General features: G+C 33.4%; 2 protein-coding genes across 3 annotated transcripts; both read left to right on the top strand.

Moving 5' to 3' along the window:
- The first annotated feature begins 120 nt into the window (after positions 1-120).
- Positions 121-9885, top strand: LOC105331411 (polyadenylate-binding protein-interacting protein 1). 2 transcript variants are annotated; one of them, XM_011433580.4, is made up of 11 exons: positions 121-303; positions 1855-1916; positions 2722-2787; positions 4841-5059; positions 5216-5328; positions 5633-5741; positions 5877-6005; positions 7132-7247; positions 7598-7730; positions 8046-8251; positions 9590-9885. In XM_011433580.4, the coding sequence occupies exons 1-11, from the start codon at positions 198-200 to the stop codon at positions 9672-9674; spliced, it is 1344 nt and encodes a 447-aa protein (XP_011431882.3). In that variant the 5' UTR covers positions 121-197; the 3' UTR covers positions 9675-9885. The 2 variants fall into 2 exon arrangements, with proteins under 2 accessions (XP_011431882.3, XP_011431883.3); XM_011433581.4 differs by lacking the exon at positions 2722-2787.
- A 1263-nt stretch (positions 9886-11148) lies between these two features.
- Positions 11149-16122, top strand: LOC105331412 (cyanocobalamin reductase / alkylcobalamin dealkylase). Its single transcript, XM_011433583.4, has 4 exons — positions 11149-11299; positions 14566-14760; positions 15149-15304; positions 15443-16122. Exons 1-4 carry the CDS (start codon positions 11210-11212, stop codon positions 15830-15832), a joined length of 831 nt encoding a protein of 276 aa, XP_011431885.3. The 5' UTR covers positions 11149-11209; the 3' UTR covers positions 15833-16122.
- The last annotated feature ends 6482 nt before the right edge of the window (positions 16123-22604 follow it).

Raw genomic sequence — 22604 nt, 5'->3', positions numbered from 1 at the left:
AATTTTCTTTTTTAACCAAAGATGTAATTTTGTCAAAAATAAAACAAAATTAATTACAAAATCTGTATTTGATATATAAGAATATATGTATATTTAAAAAAAAACCACACATTTGTATCATATAATTCGTACGAGTTAACTTTATTAAAACGGTGTTTATTTATAGAATTTTTCGCGAAGATTGTCTCACGTTTGAGATGTCTTCAGGATCAGCTGGGAAAGATAGTGAATCGGGATCACATTTTCAACCTGGTCTTAGAAGACCGCTTCTATCTACTCAAGAGAAATTACAAAATGGTCTCGGTATGGTTTCAAAATTTCGAATTTTCTCTGTTTTTCTGTTCAAATTTCAATATAATTTACTTTTTATGGCTTAAAATTGTTTTATTTGTTATATTCTAATTCAATGCTGTATTATCAACTTATTTTCAAATACTTTTTAAAGAATGAAAATCTCCTTGTGCAAAAATTACAATGGCATCTGGTGCATAGTGAAATGAGCATGCATTTGTTTGTGAACTGTTTTACACGTGGAAAAATGGAGATGTGTCAAAGATTTCTTTCATTTTTTCAGTGATCCTTTATAGTTCATGTTTTACATCATATGCATAATATAAATTTCAAGATAACTTGTACCTTGCTCAACTTTAGGTTAACCCAAGACAGTCAGTAGTTTGTACTATGAGATCTAGGCTTAATCTCAGCCGAGATTTGGCTTCATCAGCTTGATGTCGAACTGACACCCCAACCAATTTGTGAGACAGTCCTTTATAATTCATGTCTGAACATTTGGCTCCAACTTTGGTTGACTGTGTGGTTAAATTGCATGGGATAGCCATGTTTCTCTTTAATATACTGCAATCTCTGTTCTTTTTTAAATGAAAGAGTTCCGATTGAGTCATTTGGAAGCTTAAATGAATATGAGCCTGCTCTTATGTGCATCAACATTAAGCTTTGGAGGATTGAGCCTAAGTGGGCGCAAAATCCCCTAAAAATACTCCAGCTCTAAGAAGTATCAATATTAAAGTAATGTTGATATAGTCACTCACTCGACACGGTTTCTCCCTAACCGTTACATGTACTTTAAGTTGCTGGTGATGCCACAGAGAGAAAACACTATGGATATCGTATACAGTACCGATCAGACCCAATCTAACACCAGGGTAAACCCCAACTAAACCCCGGGTTTACTTTCTGGGTTTACTTTGGGTTTACTTTTTGAAAATTTGGGTCCACTCGGGGTTTACTTTTGGTTTACCTGAGAATTGCTTTTGGAGTCAACTATACACACTGAAGTGTAAAGCAGACCTGTATTTTATCTTATCATCCTACTGCCTGTAATTCCTGCCCCTGGTATATTCCGAATACACATGTAGCGTCTGCTTTCAGGGTATACTTCTGATCGGGGTTTACTCTCTGTGTCCACTCTGGGTTTACTCTGGGTTCACTCTAGTAAACCCAGAAAGTAAACCCAGGGTTTAGTTGGGGTTTACTTTCTGTTAGGTTGGGTCTGATCGGTACTGTATGCTCTTTATTGACGATTACCGCCACATATAGAATTGTAAAAGCAGAGCACATTCTGAATATTTTGGTATATTGCATTAATGTAAGCTGATGATACCAGAAAAATTACTTTTTAAATCTAGTTTCGAAGCAATGGCAATGAAAATTATTCCTATATCAGTTTTAGCCTATAGAAATGAAGTTCAATAGTTGTTTAACTAGGGTATTTATTTTGATAATAACCAAAATTGGATTCTTGGACAGACTTAAAACTCTCCTTTCAGATGATTTTATATTGTAAAGGATACATTTTTTACTTATCCTTTTCATATGGTATGATTTCTGTTGTAGATTCAAGTAAAAATCTCCAAAGTACTCTTTCTGTCAACGCACCAGAGTTTGTGCCTAGAAAGGTTTGTAGTATTTAAATGCCTTTTTTATATCTATATTTTATATAAAAAGGAGATAAATAAAATGTTAAAATTAAGTGAACTTCACTAGATGTTGGTACATGTTTGTAAGTTATTATACATACTGAAACATCTTTTCAAAGATGTTACTTTTTCTTATTTTGTTCTGCTGGAAAGTCTTTCAAGACAATTGAGTGTCAGTTGATATGATGCATCTACATTCACAACTATTCATTGACAAGCTTATTTTTTTTTTCCTGACACAAATAACCTTATAGCTTTCTGCAATGTAATCACCATATGAAAATTTGCAAAGTTCTAGACATTAAAAAAAAGGAGTTGAAGTCAAGAAAACTTGGTACTTAAAATTTACCTATAGTATTTTATATTCCTAATGGAAAGTACCATGTATGTTTCATTGTGTTTAAATTGACCAATTGGGTGTAAATTGACCAATTGGTGGATTCAGATATGAACTTTCATTGAAAAAATGAGAAATATTCATATACCGTAATAATCATTTCTCATTGGATTGTATTTTGTTTGCCCTTTTTTTTTGGGGGGGGGGGGGGGGAGGGGGCACATTAATTTCATAATGACCACCAAGCTTGCTTTTTTAAAGCGTTATATCATTAACTATTATAATATATATATTTTAATAACCTTTTGACAATAATCTAATTCCTATCCTAGTCTTTTTCAAAGGTACTTACTTGAAAGGAGAAATATCATGTGAATAGACCAAATCTCTTGTCTGGTCGAAAGATTTGCATGACAGCTTTAACTTTTAAGTTCCTTGATTTTGCAGACCACATTTTCTGTAACAGCTGCCGAATTTGTCCCCAGACAGCAGCCTTACCCCCAGTATTCACAGGTATAGCTAGTGTAAAAGAGTAATTCTACACTAATAGCTCGTGTAAAAGTACATATTGAAAGCTATGGCTAGTGTACAAAGTGTGTGTCTACAGTTATAGCTAGTGTAACAGTATATGTGTGAGAAAGCATGCAGTGTTGCACACTTACTACATCCAAAGTATTCATGTGTGAGTGACTTGATGAAGCAATTAAATACTTTTTTGTGAGAAAACCAATATGACATCAAAAGTATAAGTACCTGTTTGTGAGAACACCCAAATATAACATCAAAAGTACCTGTTTGTGAGAACACCCTGGTAAATCCTCAATAGTATTTCTTTGTGAGTGCACCAATATAACATCAAAAGTACCTGGTTTTTGAGAGCACAACATAAAAAGTACCTGTCTGTGAGAACATTATAACATGAATTGTACCTGTTTGTTAGTGCACCAATATTACATCAAAAGTACCTTTCTGCGAGTGCACCAAAAATGTTTGTGCGTACAATATACCATGAAAAATACCAATTTAAAGTCAACAGATTGTGTTTGTTAAAACAATACATGTATGATATCAAAAGTATCGCTAACACCAAAAGTACCTGTCTGTGAGAACTCCAATATATATGTAACATCATCAACATCTGTCTGTGAGTGAAAAGTATGCGAGAAGCAGTGAGTGACCAAATGTAACCTCAGGCTCCACTGTCACCAACATTTTACATACCGCTCTACTCATTCCTCAACTCACACCCTTTCATGAAATGTGCCTAAATCTGAGGTCAATACTCAGACCTGAGGTTGCACACAGTAACAACTTGAAAGTGCACGAGTATGACATCTAAGTACCTGTCTGAGACTGTCCTCATTCCTTGTCTGTATCGTATCGTTTATTTGTGGTTATTGTTATACTCTAATTTCTGGAGCTATTAACACAATGACTTTAACATGATGGTTTGGGATGGGACTGCCATGTACAAATTCATGGCTCAGAGTTTTCTTTCAATCAGAAATGCATGTATTAAAGACTTCCTAAAACACTTGACAGCTGTACATTATTAGCATGATTAAGTCAGTCCCAATTTATTGTTGATTTTGTTATTGTTTTAAAAAAAAAACTACTTGTATGTCCTTAATACCCGGTAAAAGTGTTGTTAGCATGTGCAAGCATCCATCAAAATGTATGAAATACTTCCATTCATGCATTTCCATAACGTTTATACGATTCCACTTTCACTACATCATTATCTACCATCTTTTGATAACCACCAGTTATCTAAGCATATTGTTTTGAGCATGCTGATTCTTACAATTTTTTCTTTGACATATGGTATACATACTAAGAATCTGTCTGTACAATCATATAGAAAATAAATCCTTGGACATAAAATGTATAAAATGAGGCTTGATCCTTTATACATTTCTGTAAACTTTCGTGTATATTTATTAAATAGAATCATTTATTGTACATGTAAGTACATACTGTTATTTTCTCCTTTAATTTTCCAACCTTTTACAAGTAGACATAGCCAGCAGCCAAATTTAAAGCAATTGCTTTATACAAGGATATTTATATTTTATAAGTTATTTTCACCAAATCACATGAAAAAGATTCTTGCACTAGCATATTGATGTTTAAATAGATATAACTTGCAGTTTTGATTAAGCCCTATTTTGAATTTGCTAACAACAATAAGGGTATGTGAATTTCCTGCATACAGCACACATGTAACTGACAAAACTGAGGCACTGATAAATCAGATAGGTTTTTGTATTCCTGGTTAGGTTCTTTTGTCAGTTTGATACTTATTCTTCATGAGGCAATTGTATGAAGTTTATTCACGAAAAAGGAAAAAAAAGAAACGAGAAATTGTAGATGTCATGATTAAGTTTTTGAAAAATTATCATTCCGGGTTATTGTGTTTACATGTATATATGTATCAATTTATATATCTTTTTTATATACCCGGTACATGTATATAACATGTACATGTAAAACAATGTTTCAGTTAGGTATGTGGGGTAGTATGAGAATTGTTCATTTATTGAGAGTCCACAATGTTGGTTTACAGAGCCTGTATCAGGACTTCCAGGGCCTACAAATTGGGGGATACGGCCAGCCCCCCACGTCTGAACAGGTGTTGGACAGCTTCAAGACTGCCCTGACCGCCCTCATCAGTCAGCCTGGGAACATGGAGGAGTTGATGAGTGGGGTCATAGATCAGATTAACCAACTGCCAGCCACCGCGGAGTCCATTCAAAACAAGGTCGTGGAGATGCTTTTTGAACAGGTAGTGTGTAATTGCAGCATGTATTGTAAGTATGGGTAATTGTAATATCAATATTTAGTGTTTTGCAGCTATTTGATAAACAGTTTTAGGGTATATGCCCAATGGTGCAGTATCATATACAGGCTGATTTTAATAGGGAATCTCTTTTATTTTCAGTGTGTTTCTGAGCCTAATTTTCGATACACTGGCGCCAGGCTTTGTAGACTGCTGTGTAAGAAGTTAAAGTCCCATCCAATGTTTCAAGACTTCAGAAATGCATTTCTTACAAGGTAAGTTTAATATTGTATCATTGTAATATTTATTTCTGATGTTGTTATGTCAGTAAGTCTAATAAGATAAGCAGACAATTTGAAAGTAATTGAACTTGAAGGGAGATAAACAGTAACTGTAAAATAGGGCTGTCATGGACCCAGTTTAAACATGTACACTAGCTGCAAATAGCTCTACAGAAAAAAATTGAGCTGACAAGGCAGAGAAAATCAGTACTACACCAACAAAAAAACTAGCAATTTAGAGTGCACAAAAACTTTCGCAATAGATATGAATGATCCTGATAATCTTTTTTTTTTGCAGGTGTAAAGAAGAATATTTAAAAAAGGAAGAGATGATATCCAATCCTAAATTAATTGACCGTCTTTGTGGGTTCACAATGTTTATTGGGGAACTATTTCTCAACTTAGAGGTAGATCTTTAGCTAGCCATGTGAAAAACATTACACTTCAGTTACCGTATGTAAATTATCTTATTACATCTTTAGAAAGTTTAGCACAGCAAATTTTACATAAATTTTCAAAAATAAAGAATGGATGTCTTGCAGATTGAAGACGGAAGTGGTAAAGCTCAGAAATTAGGGTTACTGCGAAGCCCGGTATTGAAGGATCTTTTGTTGATTCTTTTGTCAAACCCCACTGATTTCACGGTCAAGTGCGCAACACAGCTACTAAAGGTATTTGTATAAAACAGGATGTAAATTATGAAAACAGTATTGATAAAAAACAGATGTTGTAAATTTTTCTCAAGAAACTGACTTTATGATTAAAACATTACTTTGACCTCATTAATTTATTCTAAATATTTTCCTAAGCAGTTGGATATAAGTAAACGTAATCTTATATTTTACTGCTTGATCCGATATTTTGGTCAATGCATGTACAGTATCAGATAATTTTTCCATACAAACCAATTATCTTAAAACTATACACACTATAATTTGCGGCAATTTTTAACAACATGGAAAATGCATGTGTTTGATTACTTATAAAAGTTACCTTTATAATTATAATGCTCAATTTGATCACCTAACAAATTTGTAAACAAATTTTGTTTATTTTTTCCCATTGAAATATGGCTTACCTGACTGAGAAATTATTGTTTAAAAGCATGCATAAAATTTGATATACTGATAAAGCAGCTTAATTATTAGACATTTGCCATTATTATTCCTTATAGAATTATGCTAAAAAAATATACAAGTTCATGTACATGTATTGTATGCAGATACAAAATACACCTCTGGAGATATACGTAACAGTAAAATAGATATTTATTTGCTTGTGGAAATTATTTTTTTTACAAATTTATTAGCTCTCAATTGGCTATGATTTTACTAATGAAATGGACACATGCTATATTATGTTTATGTATATCTCTGATGAAAAGTGTCAGTGAACAGTCCTACACCCCCCCCCCCCCCCTGTAAGTCTGTTCACTGAACAAGCTTCAGGAGGTACAGAACACATCATCTCCCCAAATCAAGGGTTTCAGATCCACACCGCTTCTCACAAATCCTGTGAGAAGTGGTGCAGATCAGAAACGCTTGACTTGGGAAGTTGAGAACACATCAGTATTGTGACATATTGTCTCTCAGAATGCGCAATCTTGTTGCCTCACAACATAGCAGCTATGGATATGCAAGTCATGAGTTTGAAACCAATTGGGGTGCTAAGGTGTTAAAAAGATTTAACCCATGCGTATACAAAACTTTGAAATACATTTTACAAATGTTGGCATTACAGTTGTTGGCAATATGATAAGAAACCTCTGTGTATATACATGAACTACTTTCTGAACAGCTGACAGGCTCTACAATAGAAGATACTGCTTACTTGAATAAAACTCCTGAAGAGGGCTCCTATGATGAAGTCTTCCTCCAGATCCGACAACTAGATACCTACCCAGATCTTAACAGGTACCTGGTAGTATTGTATAATGAAATGGTTTCTATGCATGAAATGGTTTATATGTTTTGAGGTTTCATTTTCAAAAATTTTATATCTGGAATTATATACCGGTATGGTAATTTTTGTGTGTTGACATGTATACATGATAAATTCGGGAAGAATTTTGTTTGGTAAAATGAGCCTCCCGACCTCCATTAAACACCAAAACAAATTATCACTGTCACATTTACAGTAATGTATATGATTAAATGTTGTAAAGAAATGTAACAAAAAAAGTAAAAATTGTCATATATGTTTTCATTGCTAAAGATTGTAACGTAAAAACATCTCTTGATATTTGTTCTTTTCTTTTTTTTAGAACTAGCAAGTGTTTAATAAAGTCAGTGTTAGATTTAAAAGACAATAATTGGGGACGATCACGATCCTCTAATCCCCCCACACCCGAGGATTCCTACCAGCAAAACTACCAACAGGCAGCAAACTTCACACAGGTATTATTAATACAACAATCATACTTACTACAAAGTGGTTCGAGGGGATTACAAAAGCAGTCCTGGAGGCTGAATTGTAGTGATGCTTGGGTTGGCTCTGCATGATTTGACCTCTTGTGCACATATTTCACAAAGGGGAAAAATGATGTAATATTAAGAATGAAATTATTCAATGTAAAAAGTTTGCTTTATTTAAAACGGCAAATGTGCTGCTTATGAAAGTAGTGGATTGAAGTTGAACAGTGAAGTTCAGTAAAATACAATGTTACAAATCTCATTTTGTTAGAAAGAAATTATTGGTGTCATTCATTGCAGAATGAACCCATCTTCTACAACCAACATGGTCAACCAATCTCAGCTCAAGAGGCGGGGTATTCAGACCAGGCGTTCGACCCATACCTGCAGGAAGAAGAGGAGGAGGAGTTTGCCCGCTGGGAGGCGGGAGAGCTGGAGGAGGGGGGTCACTGGGTTGAAGGGGGAGACTACCAGGCCTGGTCCGATCAGGACGAATACTTTCAAACGTAAGTTACAGTCAGGTAGATTATCCATGTACCTTTCTCCTAAAGACAGTTTTGCGCTTTATTGGGGAGATAAAGACAATTGGATTACACATGTACAATACAGTATTGTGGTTTACAGCATTATGAAGTTACAGTCAGTAACAAACAATTGGACTACGCAAGTACATTTTTCCTAATACATGAATTGAATTTTAGTAAATAACTGTAGACAGTTTTTCTGGTATTTTACTTCTATGTTCAATTTAACATCATTCTCTTTGGGAGAATTTTAACCTTGACTAGTTAAGGCAAAAGTTTCAGGCATATAGTATGATGCATACTGTGAAATCATCATTTTTTGTAGGAGACCAATGTTCATGGCTTTCATGGGTAACCCTGCCCCCAAATTAACATCTCCATGAACTAATACACAATCATTTGTTTAATATGTATTAAAAGTTATCTTGACTACACCATCAACAAAATTACGTCCCCATGAACCAGGGAATTTTTGGCTATCAACGAACATTGACCCCCACAAATAAAAATGATTTCATAGTACTGGTCTTACTGTCCTCTAAGATAAACCAAGCTCAAAAACATAAGCTGCAACTTAAGGTTAAGATGGAGCCACTTCTTCTTAATTAAACCATTGAAAAATAAGGGAAAATTTAGAATGGGGTGAAATCTTTTACAAGTGAAATTGGGCAAAAACATCTTGGTTTGAAAGTGAAAAGACAAAACCATCATGTTTATGATTGATGCATAATGTAAGACCCGTTAAAGAATATTGCAGATATTTCATAATTAAAAGGGGCCAGGTCACGATGTTGGTCAAAAATTATTTTTCAGATTTTGATAGTTGCAGAGCTTGAAATTCTTTGCTACATGTGTATGTGAACAAATCATTTGTTTACATTTTAAACACTGAAGTAAAAATTTCAGTTTTTAAACCGAAAACGAATGTGTTAGACGTTAGGAACTGTTTATCTATGCTTAAAATAAATTAAACGATAGACAAATAAGCTGGAAAAAGATTTTTTATCGATATATTGTACCCATGTAGGTAAAGAAAAAGAGGGCACGAGCCTTGTTTACATGACAAAGAATTCTTAGCCCTGTATCTTGCTTTTAACTCTATGAATGACTCAAATTTTATTTTATCATTTAAAATGCATTTCCAAAGCATTGTGAATAATAAAAACATAAAAAAAGAATTTGACCAAAAACGTGACCATGCCCCTTTAATATGAAAAGTGAAAACATATGAGAAAAATTACATGTATATTTGCTTTGATAATCAGATGTTTTAAAAAAGGAAACTGCTGTAGAATGAACCTTCTTTTTTCTTTATTTTAGGGGGCCATTTACTGAGAACTACATGGATGAGGAAATCGAGGCTGCGTATGAGGAATTCCTTCGACAACAACCTTCCCACCACTAGCGTAGCCCCAGCTGTCGGCTAGTCTGACAAAATGTCCTTCTGTATGTGTTGTAATATTTCATTTGGACAGCCAAAAGACAGTGCTTGTTTACGTTTTGAAGTCCAGGATTATGTTACAAGTTACATTGTTTTCAGTTGCTCCCAGCAGTGAACAGGAAAAGTTAAACACAGGTCTAAGAAAACAAAAGAATGATAAAAATAATGAAAAGTGCCTTTAAAAATAATGAAAAAAATTGGTTAAGGCTTATATACTAATTGAAAACTACTTATGTGAAGAAAAAAAAACAAGAGCTTCTTAGAATTTATCCTAATTTCAGTAAAGTGAAATGGCATATCATACTCTTACTCTCAACATTGTAAACCTAATTTTTAAAAATACCAGTCCTTGTATGTTCTGTTCATTAGATGCAGAAAAAAAGAGCATATATAAAAATTATGAAACGGTTTTGTTGCCAATTAATATACTGTGGAATCATTTAAATTTGTGGGGGCCAATTTTCGTGGATTATGACTTTTTTGCTCATTCATGGGGATGTAATTTCGTGGATGCGTAGCCTACTGTTTCAGTAACAAAGATAACTCTTTCTAAAATTGTTTTCGTTGAGGATTTGAATTCGTGGGAGAGGGCTACCCACGAATTCCACGAAAATTTAACACCACGAATTTTAATGATTCCACAGTATTGTGAAATGAATTAAGACCTTTATTAAAAGAAAAAATCAAACTTTTGAATAGTAGAAAGATAGTGCAATATGTTCAGTATCTTCAGCTATATAGAAAACTCACATTGTGTATTAAATTCATTATGAACTATGATACTGTACAGAGAGTTGTGAAAGAATTTGTATCATAAATTCCTTTTTTCATTGAGAGTTCAATTAAACTTTCCAAACAACATTTTGGTTGGGTTTTTTTGTGTGTGTGTGAATTTAAGTTATCTACAAAGCTGTATATACCAGTAATAATGAGATATGAATCAGATATATATCAGTTGAATATATTTTTAAGTAATATATAGATATATTTATTGTGACCACATACACATGGCCTCGATCATACATGTACAGTATCTTCTTCTAGCTATTCATGTGCACTAGCACTAGCTTCAGTTTCAAATGAATTTTAAAGAGTCAAATTTATCTTCTAAAGATATAAACTGTAGAATATCTAAGAAGTACATCTGTCATCACTATTTTTTTTATTATGAATAAAGTAGTAGTATTTAATAGACATTGTCAGTAAGTAAATTTCAATCTTGCTAGAGATGTGTTTTTCAATATATCATTGAATTCAAATTGTCAACTCAGTTTGTGTCTGTAAAGTAATAATTATTGATGTAACTATTGACAAAGAAAATGGTTTCAATGGTGATGCATTATACAATACTGAATATGTGTATACTCACTGTTGTATATTTTTTAAAAAAAAGAATATTTCATTAAACTTCATGCATTTAATTCCAATCGGGTTTGAAGTACAATAATAAATTCCCAGTTCCGAGTTTCCTCAGATGGATGTTGATTTGAGACTCGAGCATGGAATTAACAGAAGAACAATGTGATGCACTTGTCAAGAGAGCACACATATCACTTGGGTCAAGAGGATTTGAAATACATCCGTTTAAAGTAAGAAAAACAGATATATGTATTTTAATTTATAAGTTGAGAGGAATATAGCCGCAGGTCTGTTATCTCCCGGTCTGAAAAAAATCGGATGGACCACATTGGAATAAATACACAATTTTTAGCTCAGCGAGACGAGGTTTGGGGGGGGGGGGCATATGCTATGCCCTCGGCGTTGGCGTTCTGACCTAGTTAAGGCTATTGTTGCAGGTCCTGTATCTAAGTTATTGTCCTATCTTGACCAAACTTGCATGGATGATGCATCTGGAACTACTTATGGATTTAAAAAAAAAAACTTGGGTGCTGAAGCTGGGCCATGAATTTCAGATGCTAGAGGAGATTTTTGGTGCAGGTGCCCTCTGATGAATATATCTTCGTTTAATTACTGGTCCTAACTTCACCAAACTTGCATTGATGGTGTGTCTTAATATACTGATGCAGTTGACAGGCTTGAATGCTGAATCTGAGCCATAGGTTTCGGAAGCTGAATGAGGATAAGGTTTTTTGAGCTTGTTAAAACTTTTAGAGCAGGTGCCCTCTGATGATTATATCTTAATTACTGGTCCTAACTTCACCAAACTTGCATGGATGGTGCGTCTTATGATACTGATGCAGTTAACAGGCTTGAATGCTGAATCTGAGCCATAGGTTTTGGATGCTGAATGAGGTTCAAGTTTTTTTGAGCTGGTTAAAGTATTTGGAGCAGGTGCCCTCTGATGATAATATATTATAGTCTGTCTGGAAGTTATTGCTTCAATCACTTTATGATGATTTTTAATAAAAAAAATACACATACCTGTGGAAGAAATATAGTTGAAATCAATAAAATGGAAGATATCCAAGATATCTTCATTGAACAATTATTATTTTTCACCCATAAAAGTTCACAGGAACGAAAACAAATTTCTTACAGAGATAAATAAAGGGAAATGGTTACATCTTTTCTCCATTTTGAAGTACTCAGAACACCTCGCGCAATTCTTTAACGTTATCATCTTGGCTTAATAATGGCTGATGCAATGCAAAATCCCCATAGACTTCCTATTTTGGGATGTGTATTGAAACCTGAAGTGGTAGAGGAGGCGTTTCAAAACAGATAATCTGGACGTTTTTCATATTAGTGGATGAAGTTTGAGCGCAAAGGTATTTATGATTATTGAAATATCAAGCAAAAAGTGGTTGAAGCAAAAACTCTGGACAGAGTATAGTTATTAATGGTCCTAACTTCACTAAACTTGCATGGATGGTGTGTCTAATGATACTGATGCAGTTGACAGGCTGGAATGCTGAATCTGAGCCATAGGTTTCGGATGCTGGACGAAGTAAGATTTTTGAGTTGGTTAAAGTTTTTAGAGCAGGTGCCATTTGATAGACAATTCTTAGTTGTTATTTGTTCAGTTTTCAGATTTAAATAGATGATTCATCTAATGATTCTGATGCACTCCACAGGCAAGGGTGCAGAATCAGAGCCATAGTTTCAAATGCTGGAGGAGATCTAGTTTTTTGGAATAGGTCTCATGTTTAATAGACAGTAGAACTATTTCAAACTTGCATGGTTGATTTAACTGTAATATAAATGAATCTCAGAGGTAGCTTCAGATACAGAGCCTGATTTTTATTATCAAGGATGATTAAAAACTCCTACATTACACAAACTTGCCTGATAATGATCGTTGTTAAATGATATAAAATGTTTTTTGTAATACAGTATTGTTTGATATGATACACTATTGTATTATATGATACAATATTATATCATATAATATTATATTGTGAAAAGAAATTATATGTTACAATGTGATATTGTATCAAATTTTTTGGATATTGAATCAAATGATATTGTTATAATTTATACATATATTACATGGCTTCAAAGGCGACATACCAGAATATTTGCCCAGAGGTGACAGGAAAGCCCTGGAGTGGTATGTCGCCCAATGCCGAAGGCCGAGAAGACATGTTATATAACATTTATTAAAATAAAAATCTGTCTATAAATAAGAATACATTTAACTCATGAACAGGTGTATTTTAATTATCAATGCATCTTCATATCCTACAAATCAATTTTGTTGTAAAATGTTGATCGATGCTTTCAAAAAGTAGATAATTTTTTCTAATTAAACAAAGTAAGTTTCTCTGAATAGCAGACACTGTCCTGACAGTTTTTATTTTCGAGGAACTGTCTATGTTTGCTTACCTAAATTTCGAACCTGAAATAATTAATTTGCAGATTTATTGCTTGCGATGGTGGTAAAACAGTTTTAGGAAGGCAATATAACCATTTCCTGTGAAATATAACTTTTTCGAGGAGGGCAATATAATTATTTGTCTTGTGATTCAGCAATTTTCAGGGCATGGTAATAAAATGATCCCATTTGTGACATAACGAGAAAACTTATTCAAAAATGTTACATGATATTGTATATTATAATATGATATTGTATAATGATGATAAGTATACTATAATATAGTATTGTATCACATGATATTGTTATATATAATATTGTATCATATTGATATACAAATATTGTATCATATGATACAATCTGGTATAATACGATATTGTTTTATAATATTATAATTATTGTATCACATAAAATCATATCATATGATAGTGTAAAATATAATATTGAATAATATTAAAACGTTTGAACTGTATCCGTCACGTTTTTGTTAATTTCCTTAATAGATTGAAAAAACGGTCTGTAAAAAAACAAATGAAAACAATATGTAGCAAAAATTCTTCTTTCACACATTCCCTTATCCACAGGAGAAATTCAATTGAACAGAAATGGATACTAATATCTTACTGGGATTTCTTATGGGAAAACCTGACATCTCTAACCATTCGTAAATTCTCACGACTCCTGGCACAATTTTTTTTTATATTATCATTTTGGTACATGTACTTTTCAAGTCATATGCAATGCAAAATCCTTGTAGTTTTGACTATAATGATAGCATTTTGAACTTAAAGCAATAGAGGAGTGTTTCAAAATAGAAAAACTAGACCTTTCTTGTTCTAGTGAATGAAAAAAGGTTTGGTTTAAAGTTTTTATTATTATTGAAAAATTGAGCAAAAAGTGGTGGAAGTAGAAACTTTGGACAGAGTGTACAAAGATGTCCGACTGGTTAGCATGCTGGCCAAGTTTCTTGGAAGAGTGTGTCCCATATATCTAGAATTCAACCCCAGGTTAGTTGGGACAACTGAGACAATTGAAGCTTAAAACATAGTTTTCTTCTTATGTGACGATTTCTTTTTACAGATTGGTTGGTACAATGAGCATGTACAAGAGGCGTTCAGACTGTCTTACCCAGCGGATACTCTAGGTCTCCTTGTCATCAGCACCCCAGACATGTTTGAGAGGGCGTTCATTCCATTTGTAAAAGAGCAGGAGTGTGATGGTATCCGCGATCCCATTGACCAGTGTGTGGCCTATTACTTCAACAAGGTCAAAGAGGTACACAGTATGACATATATTACGCATGTACACAGTATGACACATATTACACATGTATACTGTATGACACTTGTTACGCATGTCACACAATTTGCAATAAAAAGGCAAAATTGTAACATTTTAATTTGCACCAGACATTTTTTGCGATCTGGAAAGTTTGGACCAGTAATAACTAGCAAGCAATACTAGATAAAATTTCTCTTTGTTGTAGTTTTTGTGATATAAAGTTATTTAAAGAAAAGAGCAAAAATTGGATCTTCACTAAAATAACTGGAAATATGATTTAGTCAAAGAATACAAAAACCTATGAAGAAAAAAAATCTTTAAATTGTAGTTATTTTTTTTCATACTTATTTGAAATAAATTTGAAATTGGTGTCAAATTTTAGGATTTTCCAGAGTACGAAGTTGAATCAATTCATGACTATGAGATGCATCACAGTCGGCGACCCAAGATATTAGTACAGACTGTGGGTCATGTGTCCGGTGCTGTGTATTACTATCAGAAGTCTGATGTCACAGATCAACCCTGGCCTACAGATAAGGTAATCCCAAGAGTAACATGTACTTTTGCACCAGAAAGCATTAATTGTATGTCCCATTTACCCTTTTTAAAAGTACCTTAAATAAAACCTGACATTTTTTAAATAAATAAAGATGTAACAAGTATTTTTTTCTCTCAGAAAATCTGTGGCGTGTGTTATCACCCGGTCTATGGAGGATGGTTTGGTCTGCGGGGGGTTCTCATTTTCAAGGATGTCCTCTGTCCCCCTCTCCAGCAGCCCTTGCCAAAGGACGCGATCCCCAGTCAGGAGAAGAGGGTGGAGCTACTCAATAAGTTCAATTTTCATTGGCAGGACTGGACATTTCGTGACCTCCTTCCAGTCCGACAGAGGTACTCCCAGGAACAGATCATGTACTTCTCAACCAAACCAAAGGACCGCCCAGAATTGATTCAGAGAATCAAGTCCACTGGGACATTGTTAGGGGACGATTCAGATCAAGTGCAATATCAAGATAAAGGACATTCTGTGGAGTCATTGGAAACAAACGATTCAGTTATACCTAAATAAACTTGTAATGTAATCAATAGGCCAAGGATATCTATTTCTGTTTTGAGATACTGCAGTTTTAGTTTACCTCTTTTACAATGTCTTTTTATGAACACAGGTATGTACACTATACACTCTTTTATCAAAGATCTTTTATACACTGTTCACATAGGTAAGGACATCATTTTCAGGGTATTTTATAGATCATAGAGTTTAAAATTTGTCGATTGATACAACTCTATCTTTTATTTGTCAGTTGATACAACTTTATCTTCAAACATATAAACAGGGGCTGTACATGTAGATTCATACCCAGTGTGTTTTGAATTCATTGTTGAGCATTGATTACTGTGTATAAATGCATGTACGTATATCAATACTTTTTGCAATAAAAAGGTGGTCTTTGATTTTTTTAAATGAATGTATTTTCACCATATTATTAATTACCGGGTAAGTCTCACACGTATTAAATCAAAATCCCATATCCAATCTAAACTCATCCCAATCCCAGAGCAGCTAGCAGACAAATCAAGGATATGAAAAAATAGTATATAGGTATGATGTAGAAGAATATCTTTACCAAAATTGTGAAATTCATGACTCTCTAGGATCTGAGGTTATTGCAGGGCTGTTTTAATCACTCAAAAAAATGTATCGACTATATTGAAAGCAATATGAGCTGTTTTTTTTTTTAATTTTGCTGCAAAAACCTGCTAGAATGATAAGTCTGCCTATAACTTAAACTTTTATGATATATATGATATAAGAAAATAACATTTCCTTTTAAAAAGTTTTCAGTTTTCAACATGAAAATTGCAGCTCCTATTGCTTGAAAGTATTCTCTTACCTTAGGATTAAAGGTGAAGTTATTTATTAAAACTTGAAAATTTATAAAATCTATTGAAAACTTATCATCTTTTACTAAACATCCTGCAGGCAAACTGTACACATGCATTATGAGATAGGAAGCACTTGACAAAATTGTGAGTTAGGTTTTCATGATTAGTTTTGATATCGGGACGTGTCCTATTGGTGATCTAGGGAATATTGTTTGATTTTATTAGCACAACACGGAATTTAAGCTTTATTTTACCTGCATTTTAAAATCAGGCAATATCCAAATTTCTCTTCATTGCTACGACAGAGTGGAATTTCATTTACAACGTAATTATAAATAAAGTGAACCGTCCCCACCCTAAAATACAACTGTAATGATACACGCACGTGCGCATGTTTAACCCGTTCCAATGCATTGGTTCCACATTTCGTTCGACAATGCAGATTAGAGCAAAAAATATGAGGCATCGTTTTTTAAAATATTTATTGTCAGAGAGGTGATATCACCTATTCTAGTTTGTGAAATCACTTACATGATATAACACTGAATAATTACAGCTCTTTCTAATGACGAATTGACGACCATTAATATCCATTAATCTCCATCATCTAGAAACTTAAATATATACTAGTATTTGTAGTATTTTCTTCATTTTCTTTCCTTTTTTGTTAAAAAAATTAATTATGGTTATTTTGAATAATGTTTAAATAAATAACATCAGGGACGTATATACGTCTGATAGCACACTGACACACAAAATTATATAAGTTTATATCATTTTATCTGTTACGTGAATCAGTAGCAGGAAGTTAATGATGGCCACAATGCCACACTTATCTATTTTAAATCAAAAGCTGACATTGCATTGTACCTAGCACTATCGGTCACTGTGTCAAGAGACTTAATTAAATTCAGCGATCGCAATCCATGTTGCAAACTTAGTAACATTGCCTGGCAATCAACATGGTCACTACCGAAGCATTGCAAATCGAGATAACTGAATTGTTCTTTGAATGTTATTTTAAATTAATAGCATCCTTTGCCTCAGCTGCCACCATATTAAGGTAATGTCTAAAAATAGGGATAATTCATTATTTTATGAAGTAATAAATGCATTTAGGTAACATCACCATGTCATTTGTTTAGGCGATATCACCAATTCAAATCACAAATATATGTATATAAAAGATGAGCTATCTAGCTTGGGTTTAGAATGTATGTTTGATGTTACAAGTTCTAATTAAATAAAAAACTAGAGGTACTGTGAATAAGCTCTCAAATGATACCAACGGCTAAAAAATATAACAACTAAAGTATTTCTCTATTGGAAAGTAAGGAATCAATCATTTTCTTATAGCGACCTTGAACTTGGAAAAATGACTAAAGCTCGAGATTAGGACATATTTACAGTTCACATGCAACCTTTGTGTCAAATTTTAGCTTCAAGGCCTTTTCAATCACAATATATGAATTTCTTTAACGGTTGCTTTGAACTTGCACAACTGAACCTGGATCAAGTTCATGACACACCCTAATGTCATTGTCATAAGCAATCTTTATGTGAAGTCTGAACGTCCGATGTTTCTCTATAAGAAAGGTATAGACCGGACACAAATTATGAATTGTTTCTGTTCAATTACATTGAAATTGTTCCTATGACCTTGGGTCAAAATCACGAAACACCCTTGGGTCAAGAACAATCTTTGTGTGAAGTAAGAACTTTCAATGATTCTCCATAAGTAAGATTTATGATAGACCAGGCACGAATTTGGCATTTTTCCTTTCAGTGACCTTGGGCTTGCCCAAATAACCTTGAGGTTTGTTCCCGTTTTGCACACATTTGAAAATTAGGTATAGAAAAAATGTGTGCGAAACGGGGATTTGACCAGGTGATATAATTGCTTAATTGCTATAGTGTATATCACAGTTCCTGTGAGGGCTATTAACAATAAAATAAATAAAACATATCTACCCCCAATATTGATATTTACATTTATTTTATGGTATAATATAAATTGCATAAAAGCACATTAAATTTTACTTGCATGTTCTTGAATTTAATTTCAAACTTCAATCTGGTCATGAACAATTTTATTAATTTATTTAAACAATTAAACTAAAGTACACTTAAGGAAGTACACGTGCATGTTACAAGATTGAAGAGAAATTATATTTTAATATTCAATTATTGCTGACATAAATGGAGAAAATGTGTCAAGTGAAAACGCTGCTAAATTTTTCTCATTTTCATTTCTCATGTTTCGGCTTGAATAATCAAAGAAAATAGACAAACTGTATGATGATCAGGCACGTAGCATCTTTTTTGCGCAGCAAAGATTTTTCTTAAATTTACATACAGTGTACGAAAAATTGAATTAACATGGAGTTGCCCCTTCCCCCACCCACTTTTGTATGGGACCATGTAAAAAAAAAAATGAATTGAAAATAAGGAAATAATCAGTTAAATTGAAGTAAAGGTATACTACTCCCCACGAATTAGGATTTTCAGAATTTTGGAAAGTAACATTTACCCTTTTTTTTTTTTCTTATTTTTTTTTTTGGCTTGTCAAGATTTTTAGGATGAGTCTGGTCCCCCCACTTTTTTCAAAAACGATGCTACGTGCCTGATGATATGATGATAAATCGTCAATTTTATGATGGATGCTTCAAAAACTGTAAATATATATTCACAAAACCTATCAAATGTAGACCTAATTCATGCATGTTCAACCCTCTGCAGATTGAAGTATATCGAATCAATATTAAGATTATTTCTGACGGAATTTTTGTGCTCCATGTATTTAGCGACCGATTTGAGAAAAAACCCCAGAAAAGTGACCCGTAATATATACTAAAGCGGTGACGTCATAAGAACTTATCGAATCATTATTAAAATCATTATTTTTTGTCGGAAATTTTTGTGTTTTATGTATTTAGCTACTATTTTGAAAAATTAGAAAGTGACCCGCAATATATACTAAAGCGGTGATGTCATAAGATGTCAAAGCCGCTACTTCAAAGATTGAAATATTTTTTGATAAAGGTCTGTTCCCTTTCATAATATTCTTTCTTTTGATACCAATCAACTAATTATAAACATGCGTTTTGCATATTTTGCAACCAAGTTGTAAAAAGAGACACGGAGTCCCCCATCATCTTCACAACATCTTGTGAAGATGATCAGTGAGTGGAAATCTAAGACTAAAAATATCGTTATCTTTATTTTATGAAATGAAAAAAATGATAGTTATTAGACCTAAAACACAACAAAATATCTATATTCTCGTAAAGGTGCTGATAAAACACAGGTAAAAATCCAGGTAAAATCTTTGACTGAAAGCAGACTATAATTGCTATCACAACACAATTCACACCTATTGTTCTATACCCAATTTTCAAATGTGTGCAAAACGGGAACACACCAAAAGTCAAAATCAATACGTACACTCAGGTGTTAGACAATCTTTGTGTGAAGTAAGAACGGCCAATGTTTTTCTCAATAAGAAAGATAAGGGTTAATTGCACTGACAAACGGACAGACGGACAAGGTCATTCCTATATACCTTCTAACTTTGTAGGGGTATAGCTATAAGATAATTGAATGCAGAATTTTGGATATCTTCGAACAAAGTTTGATGTCCCTCTTAGTCGCCAAAGTGTTTCTTGTATCAGCATCTGATAGACAATTTCTGTTACAATCTTACTTTAAAGCTGAACATCACTGGTAAATAAGCACTGATCGCCATATTTCTTTTTCATTACCGCTATCCTTACAACCCCTATATTAGTCCTAGAGTTCTTAACAATTTAAAGTACATGTATTTCGTTGTAGAGGTCTCGCTTGTGTGGACGTACATCTTGCCTCGCCGTGTTACTCGGTCGCGATGAAGTCATCAAATTTTACACTTTTAATCAAACGAGGAAAATGCCAACTTCAAATAAACAGATCAATGCATTATTTACAAACGGAATAAGCACATAAAATAAGACATAAGTATTTAAAATCCTAAGTCCATCAGCGGTGTTCAGAGACCGATTTATTATAATGGCAAAGAAATGTATAGCAAAATTTAGAACTTCTTTTCAATCTTTGAACATTAAAAAAGGCAGAAATAATAGCCTAATAAAAAGTCAGAGGTTTTATAATATATTAATATATATTATATATTATTGGGGGGTTTTCCCCTGCAATGTCGCTACCTTCACACCCCTCATGGATCATCAAAGAAAGCATTTAATTTTTTTGTTTAGATATTTACACTCCCTTCGGTTTTTTAGCAACGAAGACGAAATGGGGTGAGTTGCGCCCATTTTTTTATATTTTTATTTGACAATTTTAGGCCTTATGATTTGTTCTTAATATTGAAATGAATTGGATTGTTGTTATTTTTTTTAGAGATTTTGTTGGGAAAACTTCTCCATCACCCTTTCTCCCTTCCCCTGTGAGGTTTAGAAATTTAATGGACAAGGTCACGAGTTTGGTAAAATTTTATTTTTCGGTTTTCATTAATTACAGTGCTTTAGGAATGCATTTCTAATGATAAAATAGAATTTGAGAACAAGTCGTAGAGTTAAACGCAATAAAGGGCTCACAATTCTTTGTCATGTAAACAAGGCTGGTGCCCTGTTTTTGTTTAGATAGGTTCAATATTCCAGTAAAGAATCTTTTTCAAGCTAATTTGTCTATCATCCTATTAATTCTAAGCATAAGTGAACAGTTCCTAACGTTTAACACATTTATTTTAGATCTAAAACTGGAATTTTCACTTTAACATTTAAAATGTAAACATACACTTTGTTTACATTGCAAAGAATTGTAGGCCATGTAACCCGTTTATAACTCAACGAAAGACACTCAAATTTTGATTGCCTATTAAAATGCCCTATTGAAGCATTGTAAACATTAACATCGGAAAAATAGAATTGACCAAAATCGTGACCATGCTCCTTTAAAGTTCCTGTCTCATTCTTTTTAGAGATTGTTGTCCATTGTTAACTAGTATTTTAAGGTTCTCCGATCCTCAGCCTCAAAGTATTTTTTTTTTCCATCATAAAAATGTTATTTATCCTTCAAACTTTATGAACTAAATAAAAGAAGGTTTTTGATGGTATCCATGTACTTTTTAGTTTTTTGAAATTTTGGCCACGATTAATATAAGGGAATAAATAACGTATACAAGTTGAGATCAAATTAGAAAAAAAAATGGTTGTACCGGTGCATCAGTGGCTTGAACCCTTTACTTCTAAGATAGTACCACTAAGCCAAGCAGTTCGTTGAATGGCTCAGGGTGATATGAACACATCAAGACCATGAATCCAGTCTGTTATCAGTCCGATGGTGGTAGAGGAATTGTATTTACAGAATTAATGTGATGTTTTTACAAGATATTCCAGATGGAATAAAGCTGTAAAATATGTTCATATATTTTTATTATTTATTTTATCTTTAAAATGACATTACTTTTTTAGCTCACCTGAGCTGAAAGCTCAAGTGAGCTATTCTGATCACATTTTGTCTGTCGTCCGTCTGTCCGTCCGTCTGTCCGTACGTCTGTCCGTAAACTTTTCACATTTTCAACATCTTCTCAAGAACAACTGGGCCAATTTCTACCAAACTTGGCACAAATCATCCTTAGGCAAAGGGGATTCAAAGTTGTGAAAATTAAGGGCCACACCCGTTTTCACGGGGAAATAATTAGAAATTAATGAAAAATTTCGAGAATTTTTCAAAAATCTTCTCCTCAAGAACCATACAGCCAGGAAAGCTGAAACTTGTGTGGAAGCATCCTCAGGTAGTGTAGATTCAAAGTTGTGAAATTCATGACCCCCGGGGGTAGGGTGGGGCCACAATGGGGGGTCGAAGTTTTACATAGGAGTATATAGAGTAAATCTTTAAAAATCTTGTTCTCAGAAACTAATCAGCCATTAAAGCTGAAACTTGTGTGGAAGCATCCT

Source organism: Magallana gigas, chromosome 7, assembly GCF_963853765.1.
Source record: "Magallana gigas chromosome 7, xbMagGiga1.1, whole genome shotgun sequence".
Classification (NCBI taxonomy): Eukaryota; Metazoa; Mollusca; class Bivalvia; order Ostreida; family Ostreidae; genus Magallana; species Magallana gigas.
The sequence above is the reverse complement of the archived record's forward strand: the minus strand, read 5'-3'. Positions and strand labels throughout refer to the sequence as shown.